This window comes from Mastomys coucha, unplaced genomic scaffold (assembly GCF_008632895.1).
Source record: "Mastomys coucha isolate ucsf_1 unplaced genomic scaffold, UCSF_Mcou_1 pScaffold23, whole genome shotgun sequence".
Classification (NCBI taxonomy): Eukaryota; Metazoa; Chordata; class Mammalia; order Rodentia; family Muridae; genus Mastomys; species Mastomys coucha.
In genome coordinates this window covers 74276896-74290917 of record NW_022196906.1, presented here as the reverse complement: position 1 = coordinate 74290917, position 14022 = coordinate 74276896, and the positions used below count along the sequence as shown (strand labels likewise).

Sequence of the window (14022 nt, the reverse complement as noted above, 5' to 3'; positions counted from 1 at the left end):
ATCTACTCTGAAAAATGAATTCCATCCATGAAAAGGAGAAGGTGGCTGAGAACCCACTACCCATGAATCAGGATGGCTTTACTTTTGTTTCTGATACTGGCATCTCACCATTATGCTGGTTGACACATCTTATTTTACATTTTGGAGAAAAGCACATATAAATATTTTTGGCATTAATTTAAATGATGTCAGTTTCACTGGAGATTAGAAATTAGAAAATGTAATGAGATTATAGCAGTTACAGTTACATTATTAGGCATTAAGAGTTTAAAATATCTTGTTACACCCAAGATCCCGCTTTGCCGTCAGAGGAACCACTGGAAAGCTGATATCCACCTGGATGTCTGACACTTGCCTCTAAACTTATTTTCTTTCAGGTTTCTTTTGTGCAGTACAGTGATGAGGTCAAGTCTGAATTCAAGCTGAACACATACAATGATAAGGCTCTAGCCCTTGGAGCCCTCCAGAACATTCGCTACAGAGGAGGAAACACAAGAACAGGTACCCTGTGGCAGCACTGGTGTGGGTTTCCTCTTTCTGGAGTAGGCAGGGTGGTCTAATAGTCACACCTCCATCACCTGGGCATAGTCAGTGGATAGTTCTCACTGAAGTGACACTAAAGTGCTCATACCACACTGTACAGGCAAGGCCCTCACGTTTATCAAGGAGAAAGTCTTGACCTGGGAAAGCGGCATGAGGAAGAATGTTCCAAAGGTGCTGGTTGTGGTCACAGATGGCCGGTCACAGGATGAGGTGAAGAAGGCAGCCTTTGTCATCCAGCAGTCAGGTAAGCACAAGCATGCACTTCATGGTGTATAAGACTTCAAGTTTTAAGTATGCAAGGATGATGATAAAAGAGCCAAATTCTGTTCCACCATATACTTTATAACTATAATTTCCATTTAATGATGGAATAGATTGCTAACTGCTTAAAAATGGCACACCCTCTTTGCATGAGATGTGAATCAGAGCTGTCAACTGATTCTCCCAACACAGGATGGAAGAGTATAGAAAGCTATGATAATGGACTAGCCCTCTGTGGGGCTTCTTGCTGTAGCACAGATGAGTTTTGATTCTAGTTCCTGTGCACAGAACGTCATAGGATTCCTTCTGCCATAGCTCATCTTTGCAGATGCAGACTGCGTGAAGACTGTTAGGAGGAAGTCTGCAAATATGAAGTATGCGAGCCTCTGGGAGATGGTGCTGGGGGTGACTTTTGCCAACCAGGCATTGTAGGAGCCCCTTGATAATGCGGCTCTGTTGACGTATTGTTCAGACTTATTAGAGATGAAAGCAGTCTTTTCTAGGACTTGTATTAACATCATCTCTCCTGCCTTTGGCTCAAGCAGGGCCTCAGGTGGGCATACTTTAGAAAGTATTCTAATGCTATGTGTGATCTGCTGTACTCCACAGTAGATGAGTTTGTTAACTGGAGCATCAGCTCATGTGTAGCTATGTGGTTGTAATTGTAAGTTGTGCTGAATGTGACATCATTTCATTTTCTTTTATCTTTAATTTCAAATCATCATGTAAAATAATGGTTTTCCTTATGAAATTCTCATACACAGTTAGTTTTGATTGCCACTCTCCACCTTGCTCCTCTCTGCCTTCCCTTCACACACCATTCCTGTTTGTTCCCTTCCATGTCTGGTATTCCTCAATCTACTTTCATATCACATGTGTTCTGTTGCTCTCTCCTTGCCTTCCCTTACAGCTTATTTTTCTCTTCTAATGGGTTCTTTTCTAGTTATTGGCCTCTATTGACACTCAGGCCACATGTATATGCATGTATACACACTGAGAGACCATGTAGCACTTCTCATTCTGAGCCTTGGTTTTACTTAATGAAACAGGTGAACTGATGATAAAAATGAGATGCACATGCAAGTGCTTACATCTATAAATGTCCTTAAATAGCCTGTTTGTTACGATGTCAAATAGAGCATTTAGAATAAAACTACTCACATTTTCTTAAAGAGTAGAATGTTTGTTCTCAGCAAGAGCTGTGGTTTCTATTTTAAAAGTGGCCAAAGTGAGCCCAAGTTTGATGATTAAAAAAAATCAATTTTAAGAATTAAAATTTAAAACTTAAAAAAAAAAAACAGGTTTAAGTTGTTAGTGGAATCAATAGAACTGTTGAACTTTTGTGTTTGAATTGTGGACCCGTGGAAGACAGTGTATACTAAACAGTCCTTCTACTGTTAAAAGCTTTGTGTTTTAATTGTTGGGGTGTCATTTGAAAAGACCCAGTGAATTGAATTTTACAAGCCAGAAAATAGGATGACAGTGAAGAGGCTTATACTCATTATAGAGTACACATTCTTCTCTTAGAGGAGTTTGTGTCAAATAAAAGGACTTGCTGTCCATGCTGAGGAAATATATCATGATTTATGATGTATTTCCTGGTTTATGATGCTCTCATTTTGGATTTCATAAATAACAAATGATGGAAAGAGGCTATGTGATTCCCTTGTCAATGCACTTGGCAGGGTTCAGTGTATTTGTTGTGGGCGTGGCTGATGTGGACTACAACGAGCTTGCCAACATTGCCAGCAAGCCCAGTGAGAGGCATGTATTCATCGTGGATGATTTTGAATCTTTTGAGAAGATCGAGGACAATCTTATCACATTTGTTTGTGAAACTGCCACTTCAAGTAAGTCATGCTTAGCACAGAGCCACGACCTCATTGAGAAATGACTGCTTATAGGCAGTTATCCATACTGTGTGGGATCACGCCCAGGGCATAAGTAGATTCTGGGAAATCTCTTGAAACTGATGAATCATTGCTCTTTTGAGATCGGTCTAAATGGGTTCTTGCCAGAGGTCCATTTTTAGCTTTAAAGATGTAATAAACTCCATATGGGAAAATCATTTTAATCTCTCCTTTCTTACCAGCCCAATGTCTATAGCATTTGAATTGTATATTTGGGAGAACTTCAGTGAGGTGGTTTCCTATTTATAGCCAACTGGTTTCTTGTTGGCTTGTACCCCATGAGAACAATGAGAAGACTGGCCTTTCACTTTTATTTATTTGCTTTTCTTTTTTCTATAGTGCTAGATGTTAAACCTAGGACTTGGCATACACTAGGTTGGTTCTCTACTGCTGACCTGTGCCCTTAGTCTAGGCTTAGGATTTTTGTTTTTAATGTTAAGATTTCAAATTCAGCTTTGAACTACAGATGCTAAACCTAGATCAAATTAATGTCTTCCCCCTCAACCATGAGCAACAGTTCTTGTGGTTTAGATAATGGAGACACTATATGTGTATTATTTCCTGCAATTAAAAACTATATTAAAAACTCTACTTTGTACACATGCATTGCTATTTGCTGTGCATCTATGTAAGCTGTGTTGGTGACCCATACTTAAAGAACATTGCATGTTCCAGGTTGTCCTCTCATTTATCTGGATGGCTACACATCACCAGGTAAGACATTTGTGTAGCCCTTGGCTAATTTATTTCAAGATATTCACAACACTATAACTGCAATGTAATAACTCATGTAATATTTTCTTCTTTGATGTCAAGGCTTTAAGATGCTTGAAGCTTACAACCTGACAGAAAAGAATTTTGCTTCTGTCCAAGGAGTCTCTTTGGAATCAGGGTCTTTCCCCAGCTATTCAGCCTACAGGCTTCAGAAGAATGCCTTTATCAATCAGCCCACTACGTAAGTGTGGAAATAAGGGGCTCCCCTTTTCTTAGAGTAGACAAGAGGCTCTTAGACTTGCTGATGATTTCCTAGAATCTTGGAACTTAAGAGTCCACAGAAGATTCCTTATGGATAACCTAGTTTGCTTTCCTAAACACAGCTTAATTATCTTCCTAGGGTTATGTAACAGCATGTACATAGAGCACTGGCACACATGGCTTGTTATTCTTAGATCCAAGCCTCTCAATCTGGTAATGGCACAGTGGATAATAGGATAGCCTATTGAGCTGTAGGCAAGGGTTTTAGTTTACTCTCTTCTTCTAAGGGAGGCTGTTAAAACAGGAAGGCAGTTTATTATTTTGCACATTTCACCCCTGTGATGTAGAAGAGCTGGGTGGAGTATGAGAGAGATGAGAACGGACGTTCTATCTCGTGTTTCAGACCTCAGAAAAGGAAGGGCTGCAGAGTTGCCCATGATCAGACAGGCTGATGGTAGTTTATATTGGCAGATACTTTAGCAGTCTGTTGGTTAGCACTAGATGTATTTTATTTCATGAAAGTTTGCACCTGGTTATGATAACAAAAATTAATGTTTCTTATTCATTAAAATGAAAAGCTTTTTATGTTGAAAAATATGTGTTTGGCAACTCCAGAAAAGAAAGGACAAGAAGAAACAGTCCAGAAAGTTAGGAGAGGGTCAGAAAATAATGTCTGAAATTTGAAATGCTCAGAGAAAGCCAATGGAAAGCTAATTCTAAAACCAAAGCTAATTTGTTGTAAGGAGGAATCCATAGCATGGTTTGACCCATTATAAATTCCTATGCCTTTTATACTTAGTTATAATAGTTCAGTATGCTAGGTTTCCTAGTGAACAGCATTACTCAATATTTAATTTTTCCAGTCACCTCAAGATATGATTTTAAATGACAGCGGACTCTTGTCTCTGCCGAAGTCACAAGTTTTGACTAGAAGGAAGGAAGAATAAATGTAATTAGATCTTTGTTGTTTTACTAAGGGAGGAGAAAAATAGGCTAAATGAGAGAGATGAGGATGGTATAGGGAAAAAATCAGTGTGTTTAAAATTGGAGCATTAAAAGATAGCTCTTAACCACATAAAAGGCATAATGTTAGCTTTCTCAGAGCTTATGCCCTGGGGAGTAAGAATGCATCACACCAAACATGTTAGTGATATGGCATCAGAACATGGAGCCTCCAGAAACATCCTGTATCCTCATTTTTCCCAGGAGTTCCCTCCAGGCCTTTGCCCTACCTCCAGGGAGAAAGCGTCATGCAGTGTTATACAGGAACACATGAATTCTCCTTCAGACATTCTCCCAGAACAGCACTTCACACAGTGCTAGAAGGACACAAGAGATGGAAATATTTGTCTCATGTTGTTAGAGCCAAAACTCATTTTCCTCTAGTTGAATCACATCTCTGTTTCATTTCTAATTGTTTGCATATGTACATGGCCTAAACATTTACAATTGATCCTCTTTTGGGGAATATTTAAGTTTATTAGGTACTTTTCTTGATTTCAAGGGAGGAATTTAGAGGTATAGGAATTCCTGTGAGACCAAGAGAGAAATGAAAACTGTAAGCCATTTTATCTACATTATCATATCCTAGCCATGGAAAATTAAGTATATTTTTCTAAGACCACCATCTCTTTATATTATGTAGTTATAGTGTTTCGTACTTTAAAATTAGTGCTTCCCATGTGTCTAGAAAAAATAGTTATAGATATGAAGGGAAAGACTATTTGAAAGTTTTCCAGACTTGTAACTCGATCAAATCATAAGTAATCAATTTGTGTTTGTTTCTTTGATGTGTTTCTTAAGATTTCTCCTTCTGCTATGAGGCTTGAGGACTATAATTAGCTTCTAACACTTCCTATAATGATATTCTTGTGTCAAAGTTGAAAATAGAATAATCCCATTGATTGTTTATTTTGTCTTATCCAACAGAGAACTCCATCCGAATGGACTGCCCCCTTCATACACGATTATATTATTGTTTAGACTTCTCCCAGAAACACCTAGTGATCCCTTTGCTATTTGGCAAATTACAGACAGAGACTACAGACCACAAGTTGGAGTGATTGCAGATCGTAAGGGACTTTATTTTATTTTAAGGCATACATATAGTTTTCATCATGTTTTTCCTTATATCTTTAGAAATCTTCTGAATATATATGTATATGCATATGTATATGTATACATTTATTTATTTGATACATGTTTTAAGTTGAAGCTTATTAAAATAGCATGTCAACAAACATTCATATTGTATCTTATTACAATTGAAGCAATTCTATTGCTTTTTCCTCATTTATTTAGTTTTCAAAATTAACTTATTCATTCTTTGACAATTGTATGTATTGAATCTTAGTTCTGATCACTTTCATCATGCCCTCTCATCTCCCTTTTCTTCTCTGCTGAGACCCCTCTTCTCCCCACTAAGGCCCCTTATTCGTTTGTCTTTTTTTTTTTTTTTTTTAGCAAAGCACTGAGTTTAACTGGGGTTGCATACATGAGAACAAGTGGAAAATTATTCACTGGACTCTGGGCAACATTTTAGTGGTTGCGCCACTGAAGAAAATGACGCCTTCCTCCATAGCCAACCATTAATTGGTGGCAACGGTTGGCCTCATGAGTCCTCCTCTATCCATGTTAAACTATAATGGACTCATGATCCCAATCTTGTGCAGGCATTGTGCATGCAATCATGATCACAGTGAGCTCAAGAGTGCAGCCGCCATGCCATATGTAGAAGACATTTGTTTTTGTAGCATAGCTATCTATACCTTTGTTCTTACATTGTTTTTGCCCTGCTTCTTCATTGTTTACTGAGTCTTGGAAACAGTGATGTAGATGTTTTGGTTAGGGCTGAACACTCCCACATCACTTATTCTTGGTACTTTAGCTAGTTATGAGTTTCAGTGTTAACCTCTGCCTGCAGCAATAAGAAGCTCCTCTGACAGACTGAAAGGAGCGCCAAATATGGTTAGTAGAAGGTAGTCGGATAGCATGCTCATTTATAAGAGAATAGAAGTAGACCCTCCTCTGACTCTGGCCTACGGCATCCTCAGCTCTGGGAATCCTTACCAGGTATACAGTTCCAGGTCTGAAATCCTTTCCCTGCAGTGGGCGTTGGCTTCACCCAGAAAGTCATTGGCTACTTTGTCATAGTTGCACCACTGCTGTACCAGTGAGCACATCTTCCCTGGAAGATATTGAACTTTTTTTTTGTTCAATTTCTCCAACAAAATCTATTTGTATACTTTGCATAAAAAGCATACTATGCATATAGAAATTTAATAATGATCTTATTTTGATTGCAGCTTCTAGCAAGACACTATCTTTCTTTAATAAGGATATAAGAGGCGAAGTACAAACTGTTACATTTGACACGGATGAAGTGAAGACATTATTTTATGGAAGCTTTCATAAGGTAAAAATATAAGATTATCTGAGTCTTATTTTTAGAAAAAGAATGTGAATTGAAACCAAAACTTAACTATTTTATTGTGTTTAGGGTAACTTAGAATTCTAGTTATGCCTTTTACAGATAAACTTTTATTTTTAATAATTTGATTAATTCACAAGATAAAATTTGAACAAAACAGTAAATTCTATTAGCATTTTGATATATTTCACTATACCTTTCCAAGTTTGAATCAACAGTTATATATATATGTATATATATATATACATATATAATTTATTATATATATATTACATATATATAATAAAACTTGCCTATCTGCTTACCATTTTTTTCCAATTTTAGATATAGTGATATTTATATGTATGTGTGTTTGTCTGTGTAAATTTATGCTGTATATGTGAGGCTGTGTTTGCAGCCCTGAAGAGGGTGTTAGATCCCTCTGGAGCAGGTTTTATAGGCAGTTTTATGCCACTTGACTTGGCAGCTGGCTAAACTCAAGTCTCCTGGAAGAACAGCAAGTGTTGTTAACCTTTGAACCACCTCTCTAGCCACTCTATTTGCCACTTTATTGTAAACATTTCTGTGATTTATTTTAATGAACTTAATAATTTAATGGATTGTATTTTAATTGGTCATATTATCATTTTATAGAGAACAAACATTTTATTTTATGTGCTTGCCTATTAAAAAGTTACAAGCATGCAAGCAAACTGGAGAATAAGTATTTTTTTTTATTAGATATTTTCTTTATTTACATGTATATTTCTCCATTCCCAGTTTCCCCTCCAAAAAACAAAGAAACAAACAAAAACAACAAAAACAAACCCCTTTTGCCTCCCCCCTCCCCATGCCTGCCACCCCACCCTCTCCCACTTATTGGCCCTGGCATTCCCCTACACTGGGGCACAGAATTTTCACAGGGCCAAGCTCCTCTCCTCCTATTGATGATCAAATTGCAATCCTCTACTATACACATGCTGCCAGAACAATCAGACCCCTCCATGTGCGGTCCTTGGTTGGTGGTTGAGACCCTGGGAGCTCTGAGGGGAGAATAAGTATTTTTAAGTCTAAAAAATTAACAATAACTGATGGAATAATTAAGGTAAATGTGTAATAGATTATTACATGAGCACAAAGTCTAAAAACAATACTCTTTTAATATAGGGTTTTCTAAATAACCACATTAGATCTCTAGGATATATTTAAGATGGTTTCTCATTCTTGAAGATCTTGAATTTTTGTCAGTGTCCAGAGGATTATTGAAACTTTCAGGTTTCTAAGGGACAGTCAGTTGACAAAGGACAGTAATGAGACAGGATATATCAGAAACAAAAAGAACAATCTAGTTTAGGGATACATTTTTAATGCCGTTTTTCACATGTTAGATTGTGCTAACACGAATACAAATTTTTAAATTGATCATGTATAATTTTCCTATGTATGGCATGGTAAAAGACAAACCACACACACAAAAATCCACCTTTCTAGTTCAATCTGACCCCCAAATGAAACTGAAGAGTCTCTGTCTTGCTTGCATTAGGTCAGTGCAGCCTCTTCCTGTTTAATGCTCTTGGGTATGCTTAATTTCTTTTCATACATTTTCCAGTTCATGAATTAGATTCCCCTTTCTCCTCAGTATGTAAAAATTAATAGTTCTTTGAGAATTTCTCTTTTCTTTTACTGAAAATAGACCTTTCTTATACACATTATTCTGATTACAGTTTCCTGTCCCTCTATTCCTCCCAACACCTCACCACCTCCCCTCCCATCTGGATTTATACCCTTTCTATTTTTTTTTTTGTTGTTGATAGAAAACAATTAAGCATCTAAAGATAATAAGAAAAATTAGATCAAAAGCAAACAGATTGGAATATGACAAAACAGCAAATCAAATCAAAAGAGTCAAAGAAAAAGCACAAGAAATGCATATAGATGCACACACACACACATTCACATAACCAGAGATCTCATAAAAACCCCAAACTGGAAGCTATAATATACACACAAAGGGTCTGTAAGGTAGAAAAAAAACCAAACCAAACTAAACCAAACCAAACCAAACCAAACCAAACCAAACCAACAAAACAAACCCCCCAAACCTCTTACTTAACATTAAGGGACAAAGAACCTTCAAAGATGCCATTGAGTTCATTTTCTGTTGCTGAGCTTGGGGGTTATCCTTAAGACTGATTTGTTTCCTTAGAAAGACTCTTGGATTCAACTGAGTTTCTTTTCATGTGACTATCAATTGGAGATGGCTTCTCAGGTAGTAATGGTTGTATGCGTTCACTTTTTCTTTCAATCTAGGACCCCATCTAGTGCACAACCATATAAGCTGTGTACGTGCTGAAGCAGTGTTTGTGAGTTCTTATGTGTACCAGCCCTACTGTGTCTAGGAGCCTTTGATTCTTTGATGTCCTCCATTCCCTCTGGCTATAACTCTTTCTGCCTCCTCTTCCACAGAGTTCATTTAGCCTTGAGGGGAGAGATTTGATAGAGAAATTTGAGTGTTATAAGGTCTCTTACTCTACTCATAATGTCTGACTGTGGGTCTCTATCTGTTCTCATCTGCTGTTAGAGGAACCTTGCTCTGATGAGGAAGGCACAGGCCTATGAGTATAGCAGAATGTCATTAGGAGTCATTTTATTGCTGCATTACTTTAGCAGAACAGTAGTATTTTGTTTTCCTTTAGATTATCTGACCTTAGGTTCTCAGTCACCTAAGCAGTGTTTGGTATGTGTTCCATCTCATGGAGTGGCCTTACCTCAAATCAGATGTTGATTGGTTAATCCAGAAAACATTGTGCCACTATTACACCAGTCCATCTTGCAGCCAGATCATAATTATAGATAGAAGGAGTTGAAGTTGGGTTGTTTTTTACTTTTCTTCTTGGGTACTGTGCAGAGTACCTTCTAGTACCATGAAATATTTTCTGTAGAGGTGAAGGCAACAGGCAGGTACCAGCTTGATTCATGTTCCATCAGTTAGTTAGGAGTTGTCTTTAGCAATAAGACCTTGTTGTCAGTTGTGGAGAATCACCAATATTCTTGACAATAGCCTGAGTTGTTTGGGGTTCCCATGGGACACCTTTGGCCAACAATTTGATTAGATAAAACCCATTCCCAGTACTGGAAGCTTTATTTGCTGATAAGAGACATTTCCTCTGATATTTGATGTGCCATTTTGCTAGACTTCACATATGTATATATTATAGGAGGCTTCTATTGTATTATGTTTCTGTATGAGCCCTCAAATGTCCCTTTGTTTAAGCTGTCTCTCCCCATATTCCCTTCCTCATCCCTTTCTTCCCTTCTGTCTAATCCTCCCATCCAGCCCTCTCCTATCCATCCACAATAGAATAGGTAGTTATAGATTCTTGATAAGGATGGAAAAGGTCTTTCCTAATCTAGCTTAAAGAGACAAGAGATTTTCTTGTGGCTATGAAAGCCAACAGTGTTGTCAATGACAACAGTAACAATACAACCATAAAGAAAACAAAAAATTTCCAAGTGCTGTAGTATAGTATATCTTGCTTAGAAATTTGCAGATTTTGGTGCAATGCTGTAGATGAGTTCCTCCTTGGGAAAGCAAATTCGAGTTTGGAGACATGATTAGGCTTGACTCATCCTTATCCAGTAGGAGATGTTGATTCTGGCAATGTTCTTAGGAACAACCTTGGCTCATTGATAAAGCTATTAAAATTACAACTGAATAGCAATCTGAGAAGGATGAATTCATTTTTCTTTCACAGTCACTGGAGATGCTAAGAATCTAATCTCCTGAACAACTTGTAAACATTTTGTAGCTATTTTAAAATCCCCAACTTTCATGGAACCCTCCATTTTATTTAAGCCAAAAGAGTAGTACTTTGAGAGATCTTTACTGATAGTAATTAATTATTACAAATAAAGCTAAATTTTCCTTGGCATTATCTTCCTTGTACTGTTCATTTTCCAAGAGAAGTGTTCATATTTTTCATATTTCTTTCTTCTCATTGGCTGTCTCTTTTCCCAATTTCTCTGTGTTCACCTATTTTTGTCTTCTTTTTTATTAATAATTTCTTGTTTGACAACTTCATATAGATTAAATTTCATATGATATATGCATATGATATGTACATATACACACATATATATTATGTATATATCATATGAAATTTAATATACATATGAAAGTATATATAAGTATATATGTATTCCCTGCTTTCTCAGTTTCTTTCCCATTTTTACTAACTTTTGATTAGTTTAGTGCTCATCAGAGTTTAATTTGGGCTATTTGTATGACCCTAAGTTTGGAACTAACCATCAGACTGGAGGTTGCCATTAGATCAACAGTAAGTGCTAGGTGCTGTGATCTTGTTCCTTACTTGTAGGTGATGTTTAGGAGGGCTTACATCTTTGGGCGCAGTGTTGGTGGACACAGCTGTTGTGAGTGTAGGATTGCCATGACCATGCCCTGTTTAGTTTTGTAGCTCTGCTCTTTACCTCCTGGGTCTTACATTCTTTCTGCCTCTTCTTCCATGGGGCTCTCTGAGCCTTAGGGGAGTGGTGTAAATGTCTTAGTTAGGACTGAACTCTCAACCATCCTTTGTTCTCAGCATCTTATGCAGTCATAGGTCTCTTCATTCACCTTCATTCACTTGAAAGAGAAACTTTTTTGATTAAGTCGGAGGGTAGCCGTTGTCTGTGGTAGGCTGCACCAGACCATATAGAACTTTATTTTCTTTGTACTCTACTGTTTTCATTTCCTTTCTTTTTCCTACTCAACATATTTTACTATTTTATTTTATTTTATTTTATGCATATGAGTATTTACTTGCATGTATGAGTACTGCATGCATGGAAGGTACCCAAAGAGGCCAGAAAAGGGTGTTGGATCCTATTGAACTAAAATTACAGGTGGTTGTTAGATATCATTTGTGTGCCAGGAATGGAAATCAGGTCCTTTAGAAAAGCAGCAAGTATTCTTAACAATTGAGCTATCTCTCCAGTAACCCTCCCCAACCAATTATATAACTTTATCCATAAGGACATGTGGCTGACTGACATATATAACTTTTATGAGTTTTCTTCCTTGACAATTTCATATATGTACATAATGCATTTGGCTTACTCTCACCTTTCACCCTCTTTTTGTCCCTCCCACTCCCATCAGTCCAGCTCCTCTTCATATGACCCCTTCTCACACTCATGTCTTTGTGTTTTATCTTGAGGCCAGTTGAGTTAAACCAGAGCTGTTTGTGTGACCATGAAGTTTCAAAGTATCCACTGTGGCCCAGAGTACTCATGTGTAGTATATATTGAAGACAATCCCTGCCCTACCCCCAAATCTACTAGTAGGCAGTAGCTTTTTGGCAAGGTAGGCTCTGGTCCTGTGAGTTCTCCCCATCCATGTTTGACTGATGACAGGCCAATCTTCTTCAGGCCCAATGCAGGCAACCATAATCTTGAATTCTTTGTCCAGTGATCTACAGATCAAGAATTCATTCTGAAATGTAACTTGTATACGTTTAAAATGCAGTAAGAAAAGTGAAGAAGTTAGAGTGAAATGTATTCTTAGGATGTGCTGGTTTATGGTTCACAGTGAAATACAAGTATATTTCGAATGATAAAATGAAAATCCTCTGGATTTTGAAATAACCCTTGTGAACATTTGTTTGTGTTCATAAGAATCAATAATTTTCTAAATCATTTATTAGATACTAAATATCCTGGAAATGCTCATGCTATGTTCTTGACATCAGTGTTAGTTGATTATCTCACGGATGTTTAGACTTTATTTTTAGTAAGCTATGAATCACTTGTATATGAAAACATGAAATTCCTATTTATCACAGATGTTATGAGCCAGTTCTTTGGTGATGACTCCCTGTACGAAAAATATTTAGCTTTAAAATAAACCTTTGGAAATTCTTCCCATTCTACCTGCTTCAGAGCAGTATTTCCGCTCTTTTATCTGTCTGTCAAACTTTTCACAGTAATCATCAAGTTCTTGTTTAAGTATTTGTGCTGCGATAGTGGGATCCGTGAGTCTAAGTGTGAAGCCAACACTTTTCCCCAATCGTTTTCTTCCTTGCTTCAGTACAAGCACTTTGCTCATTTTCTGTACCAATAGATTTCTTGATGTCCCTAGTCTTCAATAGCAGATACAGCACAATCAACAGCACTCCTTTCCTTAAATGAATCTTGAGTTGTGTTGATTTCCAGATTTGACTATAGATGATGTGCTAGCTCTTACTGTGTAAGAGAGCTGTAAGATACACAGCGAAGAGATGGTGGTGAATGAATCAGAATTGACCTTTATGGAAGATATCTACAGCTCCTTTGTATTGGATAAAATATAATAGTGGTCTACTATTATCTATTTAGATCCACGTTTTACAGTTTACAAAATTCTTTCATGCACTGCATCCCCTCTGTTTGTCTCAGTGAGAGTACACAGTAGAAAAATATGAAATTATACCCATGTACATGGGGGACAGACTCTGAAATGCAGTTAGTGCCTAGTAAAGTTTCATATGGCATCATCAATTTTGAAACATAGGTTCTTGGATTTTCTTTTCTTGGTTTTTTTGAGACAGGGTTTCTCTGTATAGCCCTGGCTGTACTTACTGTGAACTTACTCTGTAGACCAGGCTGGCCTCAAACTCAGAAATCTGATTGCCTCTGCCTCCCAAGTGCTGGGATTAAAGGCATGCACCACCACTGCCTAGCGGTTCTTGGATTTTTTAATCTAAGATTCTTGGCTTGGGATAAAATGGTTTAAGAAACAATTTATAGGAATGGATCTGGGGGGTGAGGAGGGGAGGTTAGGTGAGAAACTGGGAGAAGTAGAGGGAGGGTAAACTGCAGTCTTGATGTATTGTATGAGAGAAGATTAACTAAAAAAGAAACAATTTATAAAGAATTGGTATAAAGTAA

At 37.3% G+C, this 14022-nt stretch overlaps 1 protein-coding gene across 3 annotated transcripts in view; it reads left to right on the top strand.

Moving 5' to 3' along the window:
• Nucleotides 1-14022, top strand: part of Col12a1 (collagen type XII alpha 1 chain) — a 129804-nt gene that overhangs the window by 90959 nt on the left and 24823 nt on the right. For all 3 annotated transcript variants that reach the window (XM_031345995.1, XM_031345996.1, XM_031345997.1), the window contains 7 exons: nucleotides 378-501; nucleotides 644-787; nucleotides 2490-2654; nucleotides 3390-3428; nucleotides 3531-3669; nucleotides 5619-5761; nucleotides 6995-7104. In XM_031345995.1, coding sequence (XP_031201855.1) covers nucleotides 378-501; nucleotides 644-787; nucleotides 2490-2654; nucleotides 3390-3428; nucleotides 3531-3669; nucleotides 5619-5761; nucleotides 6995-7104 — 864 coding nt within the window. The remainder of the gene's footprint in view (nucleotides 1-377; nucleotides 502-643; nucleotides 788-2489; nucleotides 2655-3389; nucleotides 3429-3530; nucleotides 3670-5618; nucleotides 5762-6994; nucleotides 7105-14022) is intronic.